Raw genomic sequence first — 17,371 nt, forward strand, 5'->3', positions numbered from 1 at the left:
TACGAGCAATCATGCTTAAGCTACATAATCTTCTTTACTCCCTGGAATGGAGATAAGAAACGCCCTAACCTTTGGAATACAAATTGATAGGATTAAAATCGACTGGTATAAATATAGATGTAACAAGACAGAGAACCTGGCTAGAGAACCTGGCTATGCTGATGGACTGAACGCTGTGTTCTTCCTTCCTTCACCGACTCCATCCACACCTTTGGGAACCCCTGGACCTGTGGGGCTGGACCCCAACACATATTGAGGATCTTGCTATACAGAAACAAGCAGTTATACCCTGTGATAAAAATCCAGAGCAATCCAATAGGAATCATGGTAAAGATGAAAGGAAAAAAAAATGGAAAGAAAAGGAAGAAGAAATAAAAAAGGATGGAAAAAAAATGGAATGTGAGGAAGAATATCTGGAGAAAAGATTAGTCAGCAAGCCCCTCGTGGACACTCTCTGGGCAACGTTTAAGTTAAACAAATGCCCACAAAAGGACATAGTCTATCGTTTGCATTTGAATTTAACATGACAGAAAAACAGCTAAATCAATGGCTTTTAAAAAAGAAATTCAAACAAGAAATGCATAAGCGAAAATACAAGAGAAAGCTCAAAAGAAACGTGATTGAAAGAAATTAAGAAGAGCATCTGTATTTTTAATAGCACTGGGCAGTATATAGCATTTTTATATATTTATATATGTTTATATACACATATTCATTTATTGACTCACTTGATTATCACTCTAAACCACAAATGAGGAAACTGAATTGCTGGGAAATGTGATTTCATCAAGTACCAGTACCTAAATCTCTAAGCTTGACTTTGTACTTTGTTCCCTCAGGCATTTTCATGTAGGCTATGTCAATTTGTTTCATATGTAATGTTTATGTACTCCTAATTTTCTCTACTAAAATTCTAATGTGGCCCTGGCCAAAAAGACACAGAACCTGGCTAGGCTGCTGATCAACTGAACGCTGCCTCCGTGTCATTCCTTCTTCGCTGACTCAGTCCACACCTTTGGGAACCCCTGGACCTGCTGGGGCTGGACCCCAACAGCAATGCTCTCCCATACTGCCGGCATTATTGGAATAAATGCTCCTGCAACCAGACCCCATCACTCTCACCTTCAGTTTGAGGAAAATTAACAGGGGACATCTGTAATAATGTCAACAAATAACCTTAATAAAGTGGCTTTTCACAGGAGCTATCTCAGGAGCCTGTAGCTAAGCCCTCAATCAGGGTGGCCTCAGGTGGGCAAACTTCACACCCACTGGCCTTGCACCATTTTCAAGTGAGGTTGGCATTTCCCACTCGGTTCCCAGTTCCGCAGTTTGAGCTACCTCCACGCTTCAGGTTCTCCTGCTACTGAGGCCTCCACATCATGTGGTCAGTGCCTTTCCACACCCTCCAGTTCCCCTTGTGTGCGCCTAGGCTTCGTTTGCTTCTCTTTAGCCTTTTAAGAACAGTATGCCATATATGCCAGGTCCCTTGAAACATATGCTATGCAGATGTTTCTTCCCTGCAGCGACTGTGTCAAGCAGCAAGGATGGGCTGGCTTCTGGCACATTCAGTCACCCTGGAAATCCTGCTCTGAGCCCCCTTGCCAGTTGGCTGATTATATATGGACTAGTGGTCTGGTGCATGGATTTGTGCACACTGAAAGGAAAATTTGCAGCAATTCCTGTAAATGCTGTGGGTAAAACAGTACCACCACGATCTCTAATGTATTAAAACATTATAAAGATACGTTTTTCCACTACTGCCTGGGCCATCTAAGAAAAAGCATTTAGGGTATACAGTTTGATCTTCGATGGCTGAAGTTATAGTGTGAAAGGCTGCCAACTGTTCACCGTTCAGACAATTGATCAATGTTTATTTTTAAATTGCCATATGTGCCGGGTGGACGGTCAGTCACTTAGCCTCTTATATATATAGATGTAGATGAGGGAGATGTTACACTGCAGCATGCAGCTGCACGTAGCTATGGAAAAGGAAGGTTCAGTCCAGCCTTCAGGAGCTCAAAGTCCCATAACAAGGCGGCTAAACCTCTATGATGTTACAACAGCTCAGACCCTTCCTGGAACTGGAGAATGGCCAGAGTTGCTGAGAAACTCCCCGAGGGAGTCAGCGTCTAGGCCAGGGGTGGGCAAACTTTTTGACTCGAGGGCCACAGTGGGTTCTTAAACTGGACCGGAGGGCCGGAACAAAAGCATGGATGGAGTGTTTGTAAAAAACAGTGAGAGTGAGGGAGCCAGTGAGAAGAGAGGACCAGCTGCCCACCCAGAGAGTTCCGGGCAGGGGTGTGGCTCAGTCTCCACAGCCTATAAAACCCCAGGTGGGGAGAGTCACTGCTCAGGCTTGTCCCTGTGACTGAGGAAAGCTGGGCGGTGTGAGTGGCTTGGAGGCTTCTCTGAGTTGCAGGGGGGCGAGCAAAAGAGCCCAGGAGGATGGGGGAAGCCTCTCTTTCGCTACCAAATCAAAACGTATTTCTTTCTGAATAATAGACCTACTGAGGCATCTTGTCTTTTTACAGCCTTGTTTTACCCTCCAGTTTCCCCAGGTCTGGGGGGGTGGGGGGGGGACCACCTTAGTTAGCAAGGTGGATAATTGTAGGACACCTGTGGCTCTCTCCTCATTATGTCCCTTCCCCACTATCAGTGAGGGCTGAGCTGTTTGCAGTGGAGGTGGGAGCACCACTCTTGACCCGAGTCTCAATTTCTGATCCTTTATGTGGAAACCCTTTGTGTGGTATGTGACAGTGAGGATATGGGCTTGAACTCACCTGAGGTGTCCCTGTCTGTTACTTACTAGCTTTGAAATCTAGGACAAGTACCTGATTCTAGAAACTTCAACTCTGACGTTTTGTGGCTAGATGACACTGTGTAGACCAGTGCCCATCACAGTACCTGCCCAGAAACATTAGCTTATGACAGGTAGAGGACCCCCAGCCAGGGCAGAGCATGTGTGGTCCTGTCAATGTATTTTTAAATATTTTTTGCATAGCAGCAGTTCCATGCTGCAGAAAAGTGTATCAGTCATAAGTACCACTTGAACGTCAGTGCCTTATAACCTCCCTCTAGCCTGGCAAGCTCTATGAACCCAGTTTGGTACCTCAAACTTGCATAGCTCCCTCACCTACCCAAGCAGACTCTGCAATTAGAATTGCATGAGCCTGTCCTGAGCAATAGCGTCAATGACATGTTTTGATTGTAAGGCATGGATAAAGTTGCTTTTTAATTGTTCGGTTCAAAGTTTGGTTGGTGACAATGGATTTTACAAGATCAGAGCGGGGCCTGTAGTCTTGCATTAGCTGCTTTAATGAAAGACTAAAACTAGTATGGTGGGGCGAGCCTTCAGAATCCGGTTGAGGGATACTTGTCCGTTTTGTACTGTATTCTGCAGGTGCCGCTTGTGGCAACCTCTGAGTTCTTGACCTCAGTCTTTGTAGCCCCAGCTGCAACTTATCCAATTAAGGGCTGACGATATCCAGAAACACACACAGATGTTTAGCTTCAGCACTAAGCTTAGCAGGTCCCTGGGGGAAGGGAGAAGAGGGCTGAGGTGTGGGCACCTGACTTAAACCCAAGTCCAGCATGTGCCTCAGCCCAAAAGAGGCCAGGAATTGGCAGTCAGACCACCTTGACTTGGGACAGTAGGCTCTGCTCCAAGTCACAAGTCTGACATTCACATGAGGTTCACAGGGCATTCTAGTCCTGAAGGGGTCCCAGCCTACTCAGCTGCTGGTCAGGTAGGAACTAAGTGATTGGCTACCCTTAGTTGGCTCCCATTTGCTGAGAATGGGCTGGGAAATCCAGTTGCTTGTCTTGGTTTTTCATGTTTTTAAAAAAATTCCTTAAAGTCGCATGTTATTAAACTTTTGAGTATAACAAAGCATCAGAGTCCAGGGCAAGAAACAGAATCAACAGGAAAGGAAACCAGTATGGCCAGGGCGTTCTCAGTGAACCACTCCCCAAAGCCACACCACTGAGCTTTCTCAGCACAACCTTCTAATTTTCCTTCAGTTTTTACAGCATTTTTCTTGGCTCCTGGCTCTCCCTGCCCCCCTGGCCAACCTGTCTGCCTTCAAAGCCACAGCCAGTTTTTAATTGTTTGAAGTATTACGTATGGACTCTTCTACCCTGATTGACCCCCACCCCACTCCTGTCCCCCAGGAAAAGCCCCCTCCACCCAGTGTCAATGTCCATCACTTATGCAAATATGCCTGCATATAAGTCCTTTGGTTGATCTCTTACCCCTCCCCACTGCCTTCTCTTTGAGGTTGGATGGTCTGTTCAGTGTTTCTTAGTCTCTGGATCTATTTTTGTTCCTCAGTTTGTTGTTCATTTTATCCCACATATGAATGAGATCATGTGATATGTATCTTTGTCCGACTGGCTTATTTAGCTTAGCATAATGCTTTTCCAGATCCATCTATGCTGTTGCAAATGGTAAAATCCTTTTATAGCAGCATAGTATTCCCTTGTATAGATGAACCACTCATCTGCTGATGGGCACTTAGGCTATTTCCAAATCTTAGTTATTATAAATTGTGCTGCTATGAACATAGGGGTCATATGTCCTTTCTGATTGATGTTTCTGGTTTCTTGGGATATAGTCCTAGAAGTGGGATTACTGGGTCAAATGGGAGTTCCATTTTAACTTTTAAAGGAAATTCTATACTGTTTTCCAGTGGCTGCTCCAGTCTGCATTCCCACCAGCAGTGCAGGACTTGGAGACCTGGGGAAACCAGGTACTTTGTGGACCTCCTTTTTCTCCACATCCTCGCCAACACTTGTCCTTGTCAATTTGTTGATAGCCATTCTGACAGGTGTGAGCTGGTACCTCCATTGTTTTGATTTGCATCTTACAGATGAGTGACTTTGAGCATGTTTTCATACCTCTCAGCCTTCGGTATGTCCGCTTTTGAAAACTATTTAGGTCCTTTGCCAATTTCTTGGTTGGACTTTCAATCTTCATTTTAAGTTGTATGAGTAACCTGTAAACTTTGGAGATTAAACCCTTATCTGAGATAGCATTAGCAAATACGTTCTCCCATGCAGTAGGCTTTCTTGTTGCAGTCTCTCTTTTGTCACTCAGTCTGTCTCTGGATATCTACAGGGATAACCAGTTGCCTGCAGAGAAGCTGTGGCCCAGAGAGACCTGCTCTTGGGATCATCTCTGCCCAATTTAAAACTGGGCTGGGGGCTGGTGTGTAGAGACCCAGGACCAGCACAGCCCAGGGGTTCACCCACACTCCCTGATGCAATTAGTTTCCTGGTGTTTATGGCATGGAAAGTACTTTAGTTCTCCTTCAGGGCCTCAGGCCTGGGGACCCTGCAGTCTCCTGTATGTACAGATTTGCTGGGGTTTCTCCCAGGTCCCCCCACCCTGCTGCCTGCCGCTGAGCACATTGTCAGGATAAGACGTTGTCTTTGTGACTGGAGTTTTGAAAATGCAGCTGGTCAGCCTCCTAGGAATTTGAGACCTTTCACGATGTCTCTGCTTGGTCTTGGATGAAATAAGTTGTTTCTTCTTGGCATCCTATTTCTCTGGAGCTTTCCCAGAAAACCCCGTCCTCTATTCTAGGTCAGTACAGGTTTCCCCATGGCTGCAGAGCTGTCTTGCTGACACACTCCTGAGATGCAGACAGCCTGTGGCTTGCTGGAAGCTGCCTGCCCTAGCCTTTACTCACACCAGAAGAACAAGGCCTGTCTAAGTGGGGATGAGGACGGGGCCATAAAGAGGCATAATCTAGACTATAGACTTCCTACAAGGAAGCTGCTTGTGACAAAGGTTGGCTCCCAGCTCTCCCTAATAGGCCTTCAATGGCAAAGAAATGTGGACCATGGAACCAAAAGGCTAGTCAGAGGCTTTAGGGCCCAATGATAGCTTCAGCCAGAATCCTGCCACTTCTCATGTCTCCAGGGAGTTGCTTAAGCTGTGAGTGTTTAACCTGATAGCTCAGTTGCCTTCAGTTGACATGTTTTATGAGGCCTGCATGGTGGTCATAGGAGCTTGGCTTATTGCCCACCCTGTAACCAGGAACTGACTGCCTGCTGTGAACATGCTCCCCTGCTGAGCTCACCCGGTTTCAGTTCTAGGTCTGGTGTTGAAGCGAAGTTCTAGTTCTTTGCACAGCTCCCTACCCTGAATGTCCACTACCCTCAAGACTTACCTAGGCAGCTTCTCTCTTCAGACTGGTTCCTACTGTCCCCTCTTCATCACTAAGTGGCATAGCCTTTGGGTAACTGAGACTTAGATGAGAGCTAGATGAGATGTGGTGGGGAAGGGAGTTCATGTAGCTGGGTTCTAAGTGGAGGCTTGCTGGCAGGAAGAACAGAAACCACTCCTTAAGTGGGGGATAAGGGGGGCTCCCTTCTAATGCCCTGGGCAGGAAGGCCCTCTGGGGGAAGCTCTAGGTATCAGGGCTCCCACCCCTCAGCCTAACTCCTTGTTACAGCCCAGGGGCACCTACAGAGATGGCCTAGTCTCTGACCACTGACTCCTGCCTTCCGGCCCATCAGGCTCCCTTCCTGGGCCTGGGGTAGATTTGGACCAGTTCATCGCATGTCAGGTCGTTTCTTTGTTATTTTTCTTTATTGATTAAGGTATCACATGTGTCCTTGTCAGGTCATTTTTTGTCATAAAATGCTTGAGGTGTCTTGAGATAGGGGGCAAGGGAGATTTGCATGCAAGCCTCATACTAAGTGAGAACCATTTGCGGGGCTGGGGTAGGAAATGACCTCTTCTGCCTTCAAGAAGTTCTTTTCTTCAGGAAATTTAAGGTGAGGCAAACTCTGACCCTGGAGCTCTTCTTTGAGACTCTGTTCTTGATTCTGTTTCCTCCTCTCAGATTCCCAAGAATGATCCTGCTTTGTGGCAGCTCTGCAGGGTCAAGGCAAGATGTTTGCTTATTTCAACTACTTCCCAGAGACCAAGACCTAACCACTCCTAGGAGCTGGCTTTCCCCACGTTTCTGCTATTTCATGTACATTTTATCCTGACAATCATTATCTTAATTTGGTGTTCCCTTTGAGCAAAATACCCAGCTGTAACTTATCCAATTAAGGACTGAAGATATCCAAGAAGTCAGATGTTCAGCTTGAGTACTCAGCAAGGCCCCGGGGGGAGGGAGAAGAGGGCTGAGGTGTGGGCACGTGACTTAAACCCAAATCCAGCATGTGCCTCAGCCCAAAAGAGCCCAGGAACTGGCAGTCAGAACCACCTTGACTTGGGACAGTAGGCTCTGCTCCAAGTCACAAGTCTAACATTCACGTGAAGTTCACAGGGCATTCTAGTCCTGAACCTACTCAGCTGGTGGTCAGGTAGGAACTAAGTGATTGGCTACCCTTAGTTGGCTCCCATTTGCTGAGAATGGGCTAGGAAATCCAATTGCTTGTCTTGGTTTTTCATTTTTTTTTTAAAGTCCTTAAAGTCGCATGTTATTAAACTTTTGAGTATAACAAAGCATCAGAGCCCAGGGCAAGAAACAGAATCGACATGAAAGGAAACCAGTATGGCCAGGTTGTTCTCACAGTGAACTACTCCCCCAAAGCCACACCACTGAGCCTTTTCTGCACAGCCTTGTAATTTCATTCAGGTTTTGCAACATTATTCCTTGCTCCTGGCTCTCTCTGCCTCCCTGGCTAACCTGTCTGCCCTCAAAGCCACAGCCGGTCTCTCTCTTGCTTTTCCCACTCTGAATCTGTCTTTCAATATCTCCTCGGGTAACTGGTTGCCTGCAGAGAAGCTGTGGCCCACAGATACCTGCTCCTGGGATATCTCTGCCTAATTTAAAAATTGTGCTGTGGTGGGCTGGGGGCTGGTGTGTAGAAACCCAGGGCCAGCATGGCCCAGGGGTTCACCCACACTTCCCAATGCAATTAGTTTCATGGTATTTGTGACATGGAAAGTACTTAAGTTCTCTCCTTCAGGGCTACAGGCCTGGAGACCCTGCAGTCTCCTGTATGTACAGATTTACAGGTCCCCCCACTCTGCTGCCTGCCGCTGAGCACATTGTCAGGATGAGACATTGTCTTTGTTACTGGACTCTTGAAAATGCAGCTGGTCAGTTTCCTAGGAAGTTGAGACTTCTCACGATGTCTCCGCTTGGTCTTGGATAAAATGAGTTGTCTCTTCTTGGCTGAAGTTGAGGCATCATATTTCTTCTGAGCTTTCCCAGAAAAGGCTGGTCTGTATTCTAGATGGATACAGGTTCCCCCATGGCTGCAGAGCTGTCTTGCTGACCCACTGCTGAGATGCAGCCAGCCTGTGGCTTTCTGAAAACTGTCTTCCCTAGTCTTTACTCACACCAGGAGAACCATTCCTGTCTTAAATGGCTTCTGTGGATCCTGGGAAGCCAATGGTTTATGTTTCCTTCCCTTCATTTTATTGGATCCTTGGGGCTGGGGGTGCTCAGCCCCAAATGCTTGCCTAACGTGACAGTTGGGGTTGTCTTGCTTGTGCCCATCCTGACACTCCTCACATTACAATGGTCGGAGAACAGGCCTCGTACCGCTCTGTGCTCCCCCAATTGTGAGCTGGTCCTCAGGACCCCCATCTGTGCTGGACGCCATGAAGCTCCAAACCTGCCTGAGAAAGGTCAGGAGAGCTTATTGTTTGGTAGGAATATATGTGGGTGGTGACCATTAAATTAGCATAATTTCCCAGAAGGAGGGGCATGCTCATTTTAATGTGAAATAAGGAGGTCAGGAAATGGGACTTGGACAAGAAAGACATTGAAAGCCACTCAGGGGAGTTCTTTGTCATTGTGTGAAATTTTCTCTCTGAAATGGGTTCATCGCGGTATGTAGTTGACATTCTTAAAAGTTGAAATTGTAATATAAAGGCACCGTGCAGTGCTCTCTTCGCGTCGTTCCTCTCTAGTTGCCAGACACCTTCCTGACACTGGCTAAAATGACACTTGTGTGGCATGGACCCTGTTCAAACAGCACACGGTGCAATGCTGAGCTAGAAGCCAACGAGACACAGGTGTACTACCTTGTTTTATACTCGTTCACTAGAGAGCAATCCCAGACTGTTCTCCTTCGAGCCCCACACCACAGCTTCCCCAAGCTGAGCCGCTGGCACCTCCTCCCACTGGAGAATAGTGTCTCTAATCAGGATTGATTTATCACCTAATCTAACTCCATTAAGAAATGGAGATGGCTGACCTCCCTGGTAATAGGACTAAGGAAATGAGATTAATCTTGTTTAGGAGCAAGAGTGTGTGTGTTGGAGCCGCACTGAGCCTGGAAGCCACGTGTGAAAAATATCCAGAGACTGAGGCTGGTGCTGGCGAATTCCTCTGCCAGGGGCTCTCCACCTCTGCTAGCTTGTCACCAGCAGGGAACTAGTGCCAGATTTGGGGATGAACAAGATATTGCCTCTCTCGGCTCCAAAATGAGTCTGCAATGAATCCCTGACTAGTGGGAGGGCCTCTGGGCTCCAGCACTGGCTCACTCCAGCCTGTGGGGTCCTGACATGGGGCCCTGTGTGAAGACAGGCTGCAGAGCCTGGAACTCTGTCCTCTCCCTAAGTGTCATATGGTGATTCCCTTCCGATGGCCTCACCTCCTCATTGGTCTCCAAGGGAGCTGGCTATTCTTCATTGCTCAGCACCAATGCGCCCTACACTCTGCTCCGTGCCCCTAAAGGGCAGCAACCTATGGGCCATATCGCTTAATCTCCCTTGAAAGCTGACGGCCAGGTGGATCTGGCCACTGGAAGACACTGGCTAGGAGATGAGAGGTTTGGGTACTTGTTCCCAACTACCCCTCTGTCTTTTACAGCCACATCTCAGACAGCAGGTTTGTTCCTCCAGGCCCGCTGCTCCTGCCAGGTGGGACCCTCTTCCATAGGCGTAGCTCTCACTGGGTTCGGTACCTCTTTCCTCTTGGGCCTATGGTTGCAGTAGCTTCCTGCCATTGCTGGCCCCTGGTGCCTCCTCATCCCTCATTCCTGACTCCTTCCATCCACTAAGGCTTTCTTTCATTACAGTCTTCACTCAAACCATTTGAATTGGATTCAGTTTTTTTTTTGTTTGTTCGTTTTTTACAATTCAGTGGTTTTTATTATATTCAGAATTGTACATTCTAACAATTACCACTATCTAATTTTAGGATCTTTCCTTTTTCTTTCTTTTTAAAAAGACTTGCTCAGCCCTAGCTGGTTTGGCTCAGTGGATAGAGCCTGGACCTGCTGATGGAAAGGCCTAAGACCATCAGAAAACATACATAATTACATATTGTTTTTGTGATTAATCACTATGCTTTAATTATGTTCAATTTGTAACAAGGAGATTGGGGGTCACCACAACATGAGGAACTTTATTAAAGGGTCGCAGCATTAGGAAGGTTGAGATCATTTGGTCTAAGGTTTATTTCTACCTCAATTGCTGGCTGCTACCCAGCCTGGCCCTGGTCCGGCCTTGGGCAGGAGACAACCAACTGATGTGTTTCTCTCACATGGATTATTTATCTTTCCCTCTCTCCCCTGCTCTCCCTAAACATCAGTGGGAAAATATCCTCGGGTGAGGATTAAAAAAACAAAGGTGGGTAACCTGGTCAGAAGGTCAAATCTTCAAAGTGCAAGCTGCTCCTCACAGGGGGTCCGGACTGAATGTTCTTGAGCATCTCCAGGAAAGTCTGCGTGGATGGTGCCTCCACATTCTGGAATGTGTTCTGGACTCTGCCATACCGGAAGAAGTATTTCTCCTCCAGCTAGATGAACCCAAAGTGGTTCTCATCGAACAGGATAAAGACTCCAGGGCAGTGCCTGGTGTAGGCAAAGCCATGTAAGGTAACAGTAACAGTGTCCACTCCACCATAAAAACACATCCTGCAGGTTCCAGGGTTAGTTCTGGTCTATTGGGTGCACGCCCACAGGCAGAACAAACGGGACAGGCTGCTCCTCCGAAGCTGCAGGCCTGGACTCCCCGACGCTGGGCTGGGCAGGGCTCTGCCAGCCATGGCCCTCGCTTTCCTCAGTCCCGTCTTCTTGCTGCTGCTGCTGCTCCCAGATCACCTGCTGGTCAATCTCCTGGACCACGCGGGAGAGCTCGTTGAAGTTGCGGAAGATCTCGCCATCTGGCAGCTGCATGCGGCGCATGAGGTGGATCTCTAATGTCCTGATGGACTCTCCCATGAACTTCGTGACCCTGGCATACCTCCCATGGAATCCAAGCATGACAATCGTTAGGCCGTACGGATCATATTTGCCTTGGAGGAGGCCTGGCCTGATGAGGTCGTCCGGTGGCTTGGCGGGAGGTAGAGGCGGCTGTAGGTCAGGCAGTCATACTGATGTCTGTCCTCCTGCACCAGCACCCGCCCCCGTTCTCCCCTAAGCCGCACTGGTAAATCCCTTCGGTAGTCTCTCTTGATCCACTGGATGCTGAACCTGTCCTTCTGAATCTGCAGGTGGCGGCTGTGGGAAAAGCTGTAGAAGTCGTTCATGCACTCCATCGTGGCTGATTTCCTCTCCGTCAGGCTAATTCTGAACGAGAGCTTGAATTGCATTGGGCCATCCACATGGATGTTATGGGAAGGTCCGTACGTCCAACCAGCAATGCATAAGCCATCCACCACTACATTCAGCAGTGTTCGATAGCTATTATCTAGCTGCCACAATCCCAAAATGTGTCTGTATGGGTGGAACGGCTTCACATAGACTTCTCGATAAGAGATACCGATCATCTCCTGGTTCTGCAAGTTTCCCCAAACTCCTCGCAGCAGCACCGTCTCCAGATGCTGTCCGTGTGCAGGATGTGGTGGAATTTGGTGCAGGCCTGGGCCAGGCTGGGCAGATCAGTGCCGGGGAGCAAGGCAAAGATCTCCATGGGCAGATCCTGGCCAGCGAGCTGTGCTGAAGTTTGCTGCTGCCGCCGGAGCCACTCCTATTGCCGCCGCTTCACTCCTGGAACCTTCACCAGATGCAGGCAGCCTTCCGGGAGCCAAGACTTCTGGTGGTTACTGACCCCAGGGCTGACCACCAGCCTCTCAGAGGCGTCTTATGTTATCCTGCCCACCGTCGCTCTGTGTAACACAGACTCTCCTCTGCGCTCTGGACATTTCCATCCCTTGCAACAGGGGGCTCACTCAGTGGGTCTGACGTGGTGGATGCTGGCCCGGGAAGTACTCCGCATGCGTGGCACTCTCTCCCGTGAGCACCCGTGGGAAGTCATGTCCGATCTTCACTTCTACAGAGAACCTGAAGAGATTGAAAAGGAAGAGCAGGCTGCTGCTGAGAAGGCTGTGACCAAGATGGAATTTCAGGGTGAATGGACTGCTCCCCCTGAGTTCACTGCTGCTCAGCCTGAGGTTACAGACTGGTCTGAAGGCCAACTTCCTGAGCTGGTGGCAGCGGCTCAGGGCAGGCAGGATGGCCTCGACTTGGGAGTCCGCCATCCCACATTTATCAGACCCAGGTCCTGGAGGGTGGGTGTCACTGCCTCCAGCAGCGCTCGGAGGGGCTCGGGACTGAAATCCGCAAGGCTGAGGCCAACTAGGTGCAGGATCTTCAGCTGCCTGAGGTTCGGGCACTGGAACAGGTGTGTCAGGTCTGAATGCGTCAGCCGCTGGCAATATGTTAGGCAGAGCAGGTCCAAGGGAGCCTGCAGGCGCATGAGCATCTGGTCCAGACGGCCTGGGAGGAAGGAGGGAGAACGCATGTAGAGCTCCCGGAGGTGCCACAGCCTGAGCATCTGAGAGAGGAATTGGGAAAAGGATCGCTGCTCCTCCTGCCTCCTCCCACTCCTGCTCCTCTTCCTGTTGTTCTTCTTCCTCCCCCTCCTCCTGCTCTTTGTCCTCTTCCTCCTCAGCCAACTCTTCCAGGAAAAAGAGTGTCTGCAGGTTACTCATCTGACCCAGGTAGAGAGCAAATCTCCCCAGGGTGGGCAGGTCCCAGGTGAAGTTCACATACACCTCCTGGATGCAGTCCAGCCTCACCCTAGCCAGGACCCTCCTGACCCTCTGGAAGGGCACCTCAGAAATCCTCAGTGTCTGGCAGCACAGGTGTAGCAACCCTTCCCTCTGCTGGGCCCATTGGATGATGTGCATGAAAAACATCCCGGTCCCTTTCGTTGAAGTTAATGTCCGGGAACACCTCTAAGGGAGCCGGGGGATGCTCCATGTTGGAGCCGGAGCTGTGCAGTCACTGGTCCTGTCGGTGAGCAATTTTCAGTGCTGACTCCAAGCCACATATCCCAGAAGTTGGCACCCATGTTCCTTAAATCCAGCACCCGCAGTTTGCACCTCCTGGGCAGGCAGAACATCAAGCGTGTCAAACACAGCTTTTAAGCCTGTGGCCCTGGTTGGGGCATGATCAGGGGGACGCTGCATCAGGACCTCCAGAGGGAGGACAGTGAAGGGCCAGGCTTGGGCCAACGCCTTCAGGAGCTGGCAGTGGTGTCCACCACGGTAGGCCAGGACGAACAGGTACGGGAAGAGCTCAGTGGGCAGGTACTCCAGAGCTGCAATGGCCAAGGCCTGGTCCCTAAGCAGGCGCTTTGCTGCCAGCACCAGGAGTGTGGGTGGCATCTGGATGCTCATCTTCAAGCTAGTTGAGTTTTACTTGTACCATTGGTACATGCCAATCCAAAAAACTGGGAATGATCAGCACAATGAAATGCTGTAGATAGGCCAAATGTTACACAATGGATTGCATTATTTGCCCAGTGAATGAGTCACTCGGTCACTATGTGACTCATAGGAAACTCTCCAAGGGGGCATTATTTTTCCCCCAATAAAATTTTACCTTCCATTAAGGCTGTTGTTCTCCTGCAAGGGAATACCTCCATCCAATGAGAGAACACACAAGTCATAACTAACACACTCGTATTCTTGAGGCAGTGGCATTCGGATACAACCCAATTGCCATACCTCAAAGGGGCCTAACGGGAGTGAGAAATGTCCCTGGGATCTATGGAGTGTGTTCCAGGGCTATATTTTACAGAACATCTGCTATATACTTATGATTTATAGTGAGAGAAGGTTTCTGGTAATGTGTACTCCATGAAATCACTCTTTTAGAACCCCGATGTGTTTGTTCATGTTGAAGTATAGGCAATTGAGCCCCTATAGGTAATATAGATCTCCCACTGGGTCCAAGCCATATTTGTTTGTCTGGGTCAAAGGTTTCCCCTTTGTGTTGCCATATATTTTATTCTGTAGCTGCTGTGGAACTATCAATCTTTTATTGATTTAGCAGAAGCAAAATTCTCAGGTATGGATAATTTGATTGCCTAGCGCTGCTTATTTAGCTATAGCATCACCTAAATGATTTCTTTTCGCTTCAAGGGTGGTAGCTTTAGAGTGTCCTGGAATCTTGATAATTGCCAATTGTCTTGGTTGCTGTACAGCATCTAATTCTGCAACCTTTTTTTTATTCTTTATAGACCACCCTGAGGAAGTTAAGAAGTGAAGCCTCGTTGCTTCCATAACGTTCCAAAGTCATAAGCTACACCAGTGGTAGAGGATAATCAGTATAATGTTGGCTATTTGATCTTTGGCCACTTGACAAGCTCAAATTAGAGAAATTAAAATCTGCCCAACAAGACAGATTATTTCAGGTAAATAAGAACTTTCTGTTAAACTGACCATGAAGTCATTGCATGCCCAGCTAAGCAATCTCTCTCTCTCTCTCTCTCTCTCTCTCATCTCATTTTTGAGATAAAATCTATCTGCAAACCAAATTAAGTTGTCCTTGGTTAATAGGAATTTCCTGTATAATTATTCCAGGAGCAAGAAGGTATCAAGTAAAATGCAACCTTGTGTGCCTTCTTCTTGTAAAGAAGGTAACAGGGTTTCTGGATTAAGGCTGTTACATTGGACTCACCCAATATTGGGCAAAGAGAGCAAGAGTACTTGGTAAGAAACCAGGTGGCTGCCTGAGAAATGCTGAGTGTACAGTAAGAGCTCAGTAAAGATTCCACAAAATGAACGCAAATGGTTGAAGGAGAGCCCATAACTATTCTGCTTGCATACCATGGCCGAAGCAGGGAGGGAACACTTTTGCTACTGAATCTAATTGTTGGCTATGGTATCCTATAGTTCTATGATGAGCTCCGTGTTTGAGTTAAAACACTTAAAGCATTTCCTTTATTTTCATGTATAAAAAGAAGACGTTTATAATTAGGATGTCCCCAAGGGGAGCATTTAGATCATTCTTTTAGAGCTTCTCTGACTTGTTTCCCTTTGAGATTCCATTGCATTGGATCAGCTATGACTTTAATAAGGAATATAGAGGTTGAGCCATTAAGGAAAAGTTTGGAACTCGGTTTCAACGGTATTCGGTCAGCCCTTGAAATCTTTTTTTTTTTTTAATGTGGAACGCGTCATGAATTTGCGTGACATCCTTACACAGGGCCCATGCAAATCGTTCTCCCCTGTATCGTTCCAATTTAGTATATGTGCTGCCGAAGCGAGCACTAGCCCTTGAAATCTTAAGCCATTTTTTAGTTCATGGAAAAGGAAAGGATCATATGCTAAGGCTCTCAGGGTTAATTCATAGCTCATCTTTAGGTATTTTACTTGGGGCAAACAGAATTGCTTTGTGAGAACTTCTGTCCTTTCATAGCTATTGCTATGCTCAGATTGTGGGATGGAATAGAGAAGCAGTGGGTATTGTACTCAAGCTGTGTTCATTTCACCTAGAAAAATGAACATAAGGGTGCTTATAAAGCCTTATGCCCAAAGTCAATAGGAAACAGTCCAGCAGACATATCTTGGAACTAGTTTCGTGTGGCCTCCACCTTAATGAATTCCTACCTCCCTGAGAATTGGTCTCATTATAGGGGTGAGGGGAACTCAACAAAGCAGAGTTCTCCTTCGAAGGTCACTTGGAGGTGGTCTGGGTGATTATCCCATGGTTCTTCCCTTGAATTAAGGTCTCACCTCCTTCTACACTCCACTGTTTGTATAGAGCATAATGACCCCATCCTTGTGGAGGAAGGAGAATCTGAGTTTTGGAGCCTGTAGCTGTTATGGGAAGCTAGCAGTAGTGAGCTAGGATAGCATTCAGCCCACTGCTTCTAAATCAGATTTCTTGGGGTGGGGTGCGGGGGGGGGGGGGGGAGTTAATGACGTGTGTGAAGCTATAAGACTTAACTCATCCAGTGTCGGAAGCTCCTATTGCCTCCACGGCTAAGCACCCTATTTTTAGGAGGTCAGATGATGTCAAAGTGAATTAGAACTCAAAAGGACCCCAAGCTTTATCGGGCTGTAACAGCAACTTGGGAAGCAAAGACATAATCATCACAGCTGGGCAGATGCCTGGGCCCGTGGACGAGGCAGTGGGTAGAGTAAAGCAGTCCAAAGCTAGGCTGGCATCTAAGGGCAAAACCAATGTTGGCTCTGAGGTTTAAAATGAAGGGTTTCAGGCCTTGTATGGGCAGAAGCACAGATGAAAATCCTGAAGAGGATAAAGACAATGCCACTCGACTTAATTCCAGGCACCTCCCTTCTGGCAAAGGGCTACTCCGAGGCTCACATGCAAGGGCTGTGTCCATATTATGTGACATAAGAATGACTTTTTTTAAAATTGTTTAAAGTATTACAGGGCACATGCAAGAGGCAAACAATCCATGTGTTTCTCTCACGTGGATCTTCCTCTGCCTTTCCCTCTCTCTTCCACTCTCCAAAAACCAATGGAAAAATCTCCTCGGGTGAGGATTAAAAACAAACAAGAAGGTGGGTCATCAGGTCAGAAGGTCCAATCTTTAAAATGCATGCAAGCTGCTCTTCCCCTGAAGCCTCTTCTCCCCGCTGTTGCCCCTGGGCAAGGGAGGGGCCTTCAGGGGGTGGGGACTGAATGTTCTTGAGAATCTCCTGGAAAGCCTGTGGGGATGCTGCCTCCGCATTCTGGAAGGTGACCTGGACTCTGCTGTACAGGCTGAGGCAAAACCAGAGGAAACGGAGGTGGTCTTCATCGAACAGGATGAAGACTCCAGGCATGCGCTGGGGGTAGGCGGAGCCAGAGCAGGCAACGATGCCCACACCAGAGAAACACATCCTGCAAGCTCGCGGGTAGTTCTGATTACTGGAGCTCACGCCCACAGGCAGGACAAACTGGACAGGCTGCTCCTCCAAAGCTGCAGCCCCGGACTCCCCGACACTGGGCTCAGCCAGCCATGGCCCAGGCCATCCTCAGTGCTGTCTTCTTGCTGCTGCTCCTGGATCACCTGCTTGTGAACCTCCTGGACCAGGTGGGAGTACTGGTTGAAGTTGCTGAAGATCTCATCGGCCAGCTGGATGCGGTGCCTGAGGTGGATCTCTATCATCTGCTGCCCAGCAGGGACGTTGTGGTCACCGTGATCTTCGTGACCTGCCGGGGTCCAACCCCAGCAGGTCCAGGGGTCCCCAAAGGTGTGGACGGAGTC

At 48.3% G+C, this 17,371-nt stretch overlaps 1 protein-coding gene and 3 pseudogenes across 1 annotated transcript; all 4 read right to left on the reverse strand.

Moving 5' to 3' along the window:
* Positions 1-5,087: 5,087 nt before the first annotated feature.
* Positions 5,088-6,233, reverse strand: LOC107184993 (annotated as a pseudogene).
* Positions 6,234-7,609: 1,376 nt separating this feature from the next.
* LOC107184994 lies at positions 7,610-8,222 on the reverse strand (annotated as a pseudogene).
* Positions 8,223-10,851: 2,629 nt separating this feature from the next.
* On the reverse strand, positions 10,852-13,544 carry LOC102753733 (F-box only protein 31-like). The gene is given in 5 exon segments (XM_015571868.1): positions 10,852-11,249; positions 11,252-11,710; positions 11,713-11,842; positions 12,407-12,639; positions 13,235-13,544. Coding segments are annotated over 5 exon segments (1,530 nt in total).
* A 2,079-nt stretch (positions 13,545-15,623) lies between these two features.
* Positions 15,624-17,371, reverse strand: part of LOC102755147 — a 2,484-nt pseudogene continuing 736 nt past the window's right edge.

Source organism: Myotis davidii, unplaced genomic scaffold (genome assembly GCF_000327345.1).
Source record: "Myotis davidii unplaced genomic scaffold, ASM32734v1 scaffold289, whole genome shotgun sequence".
Lineage (NCBI taxonomy): Eukaryota > Metazoa > Chordata > Mammalia > Chiroptera > Vespertilionidae > Myotis > Myotis davidii.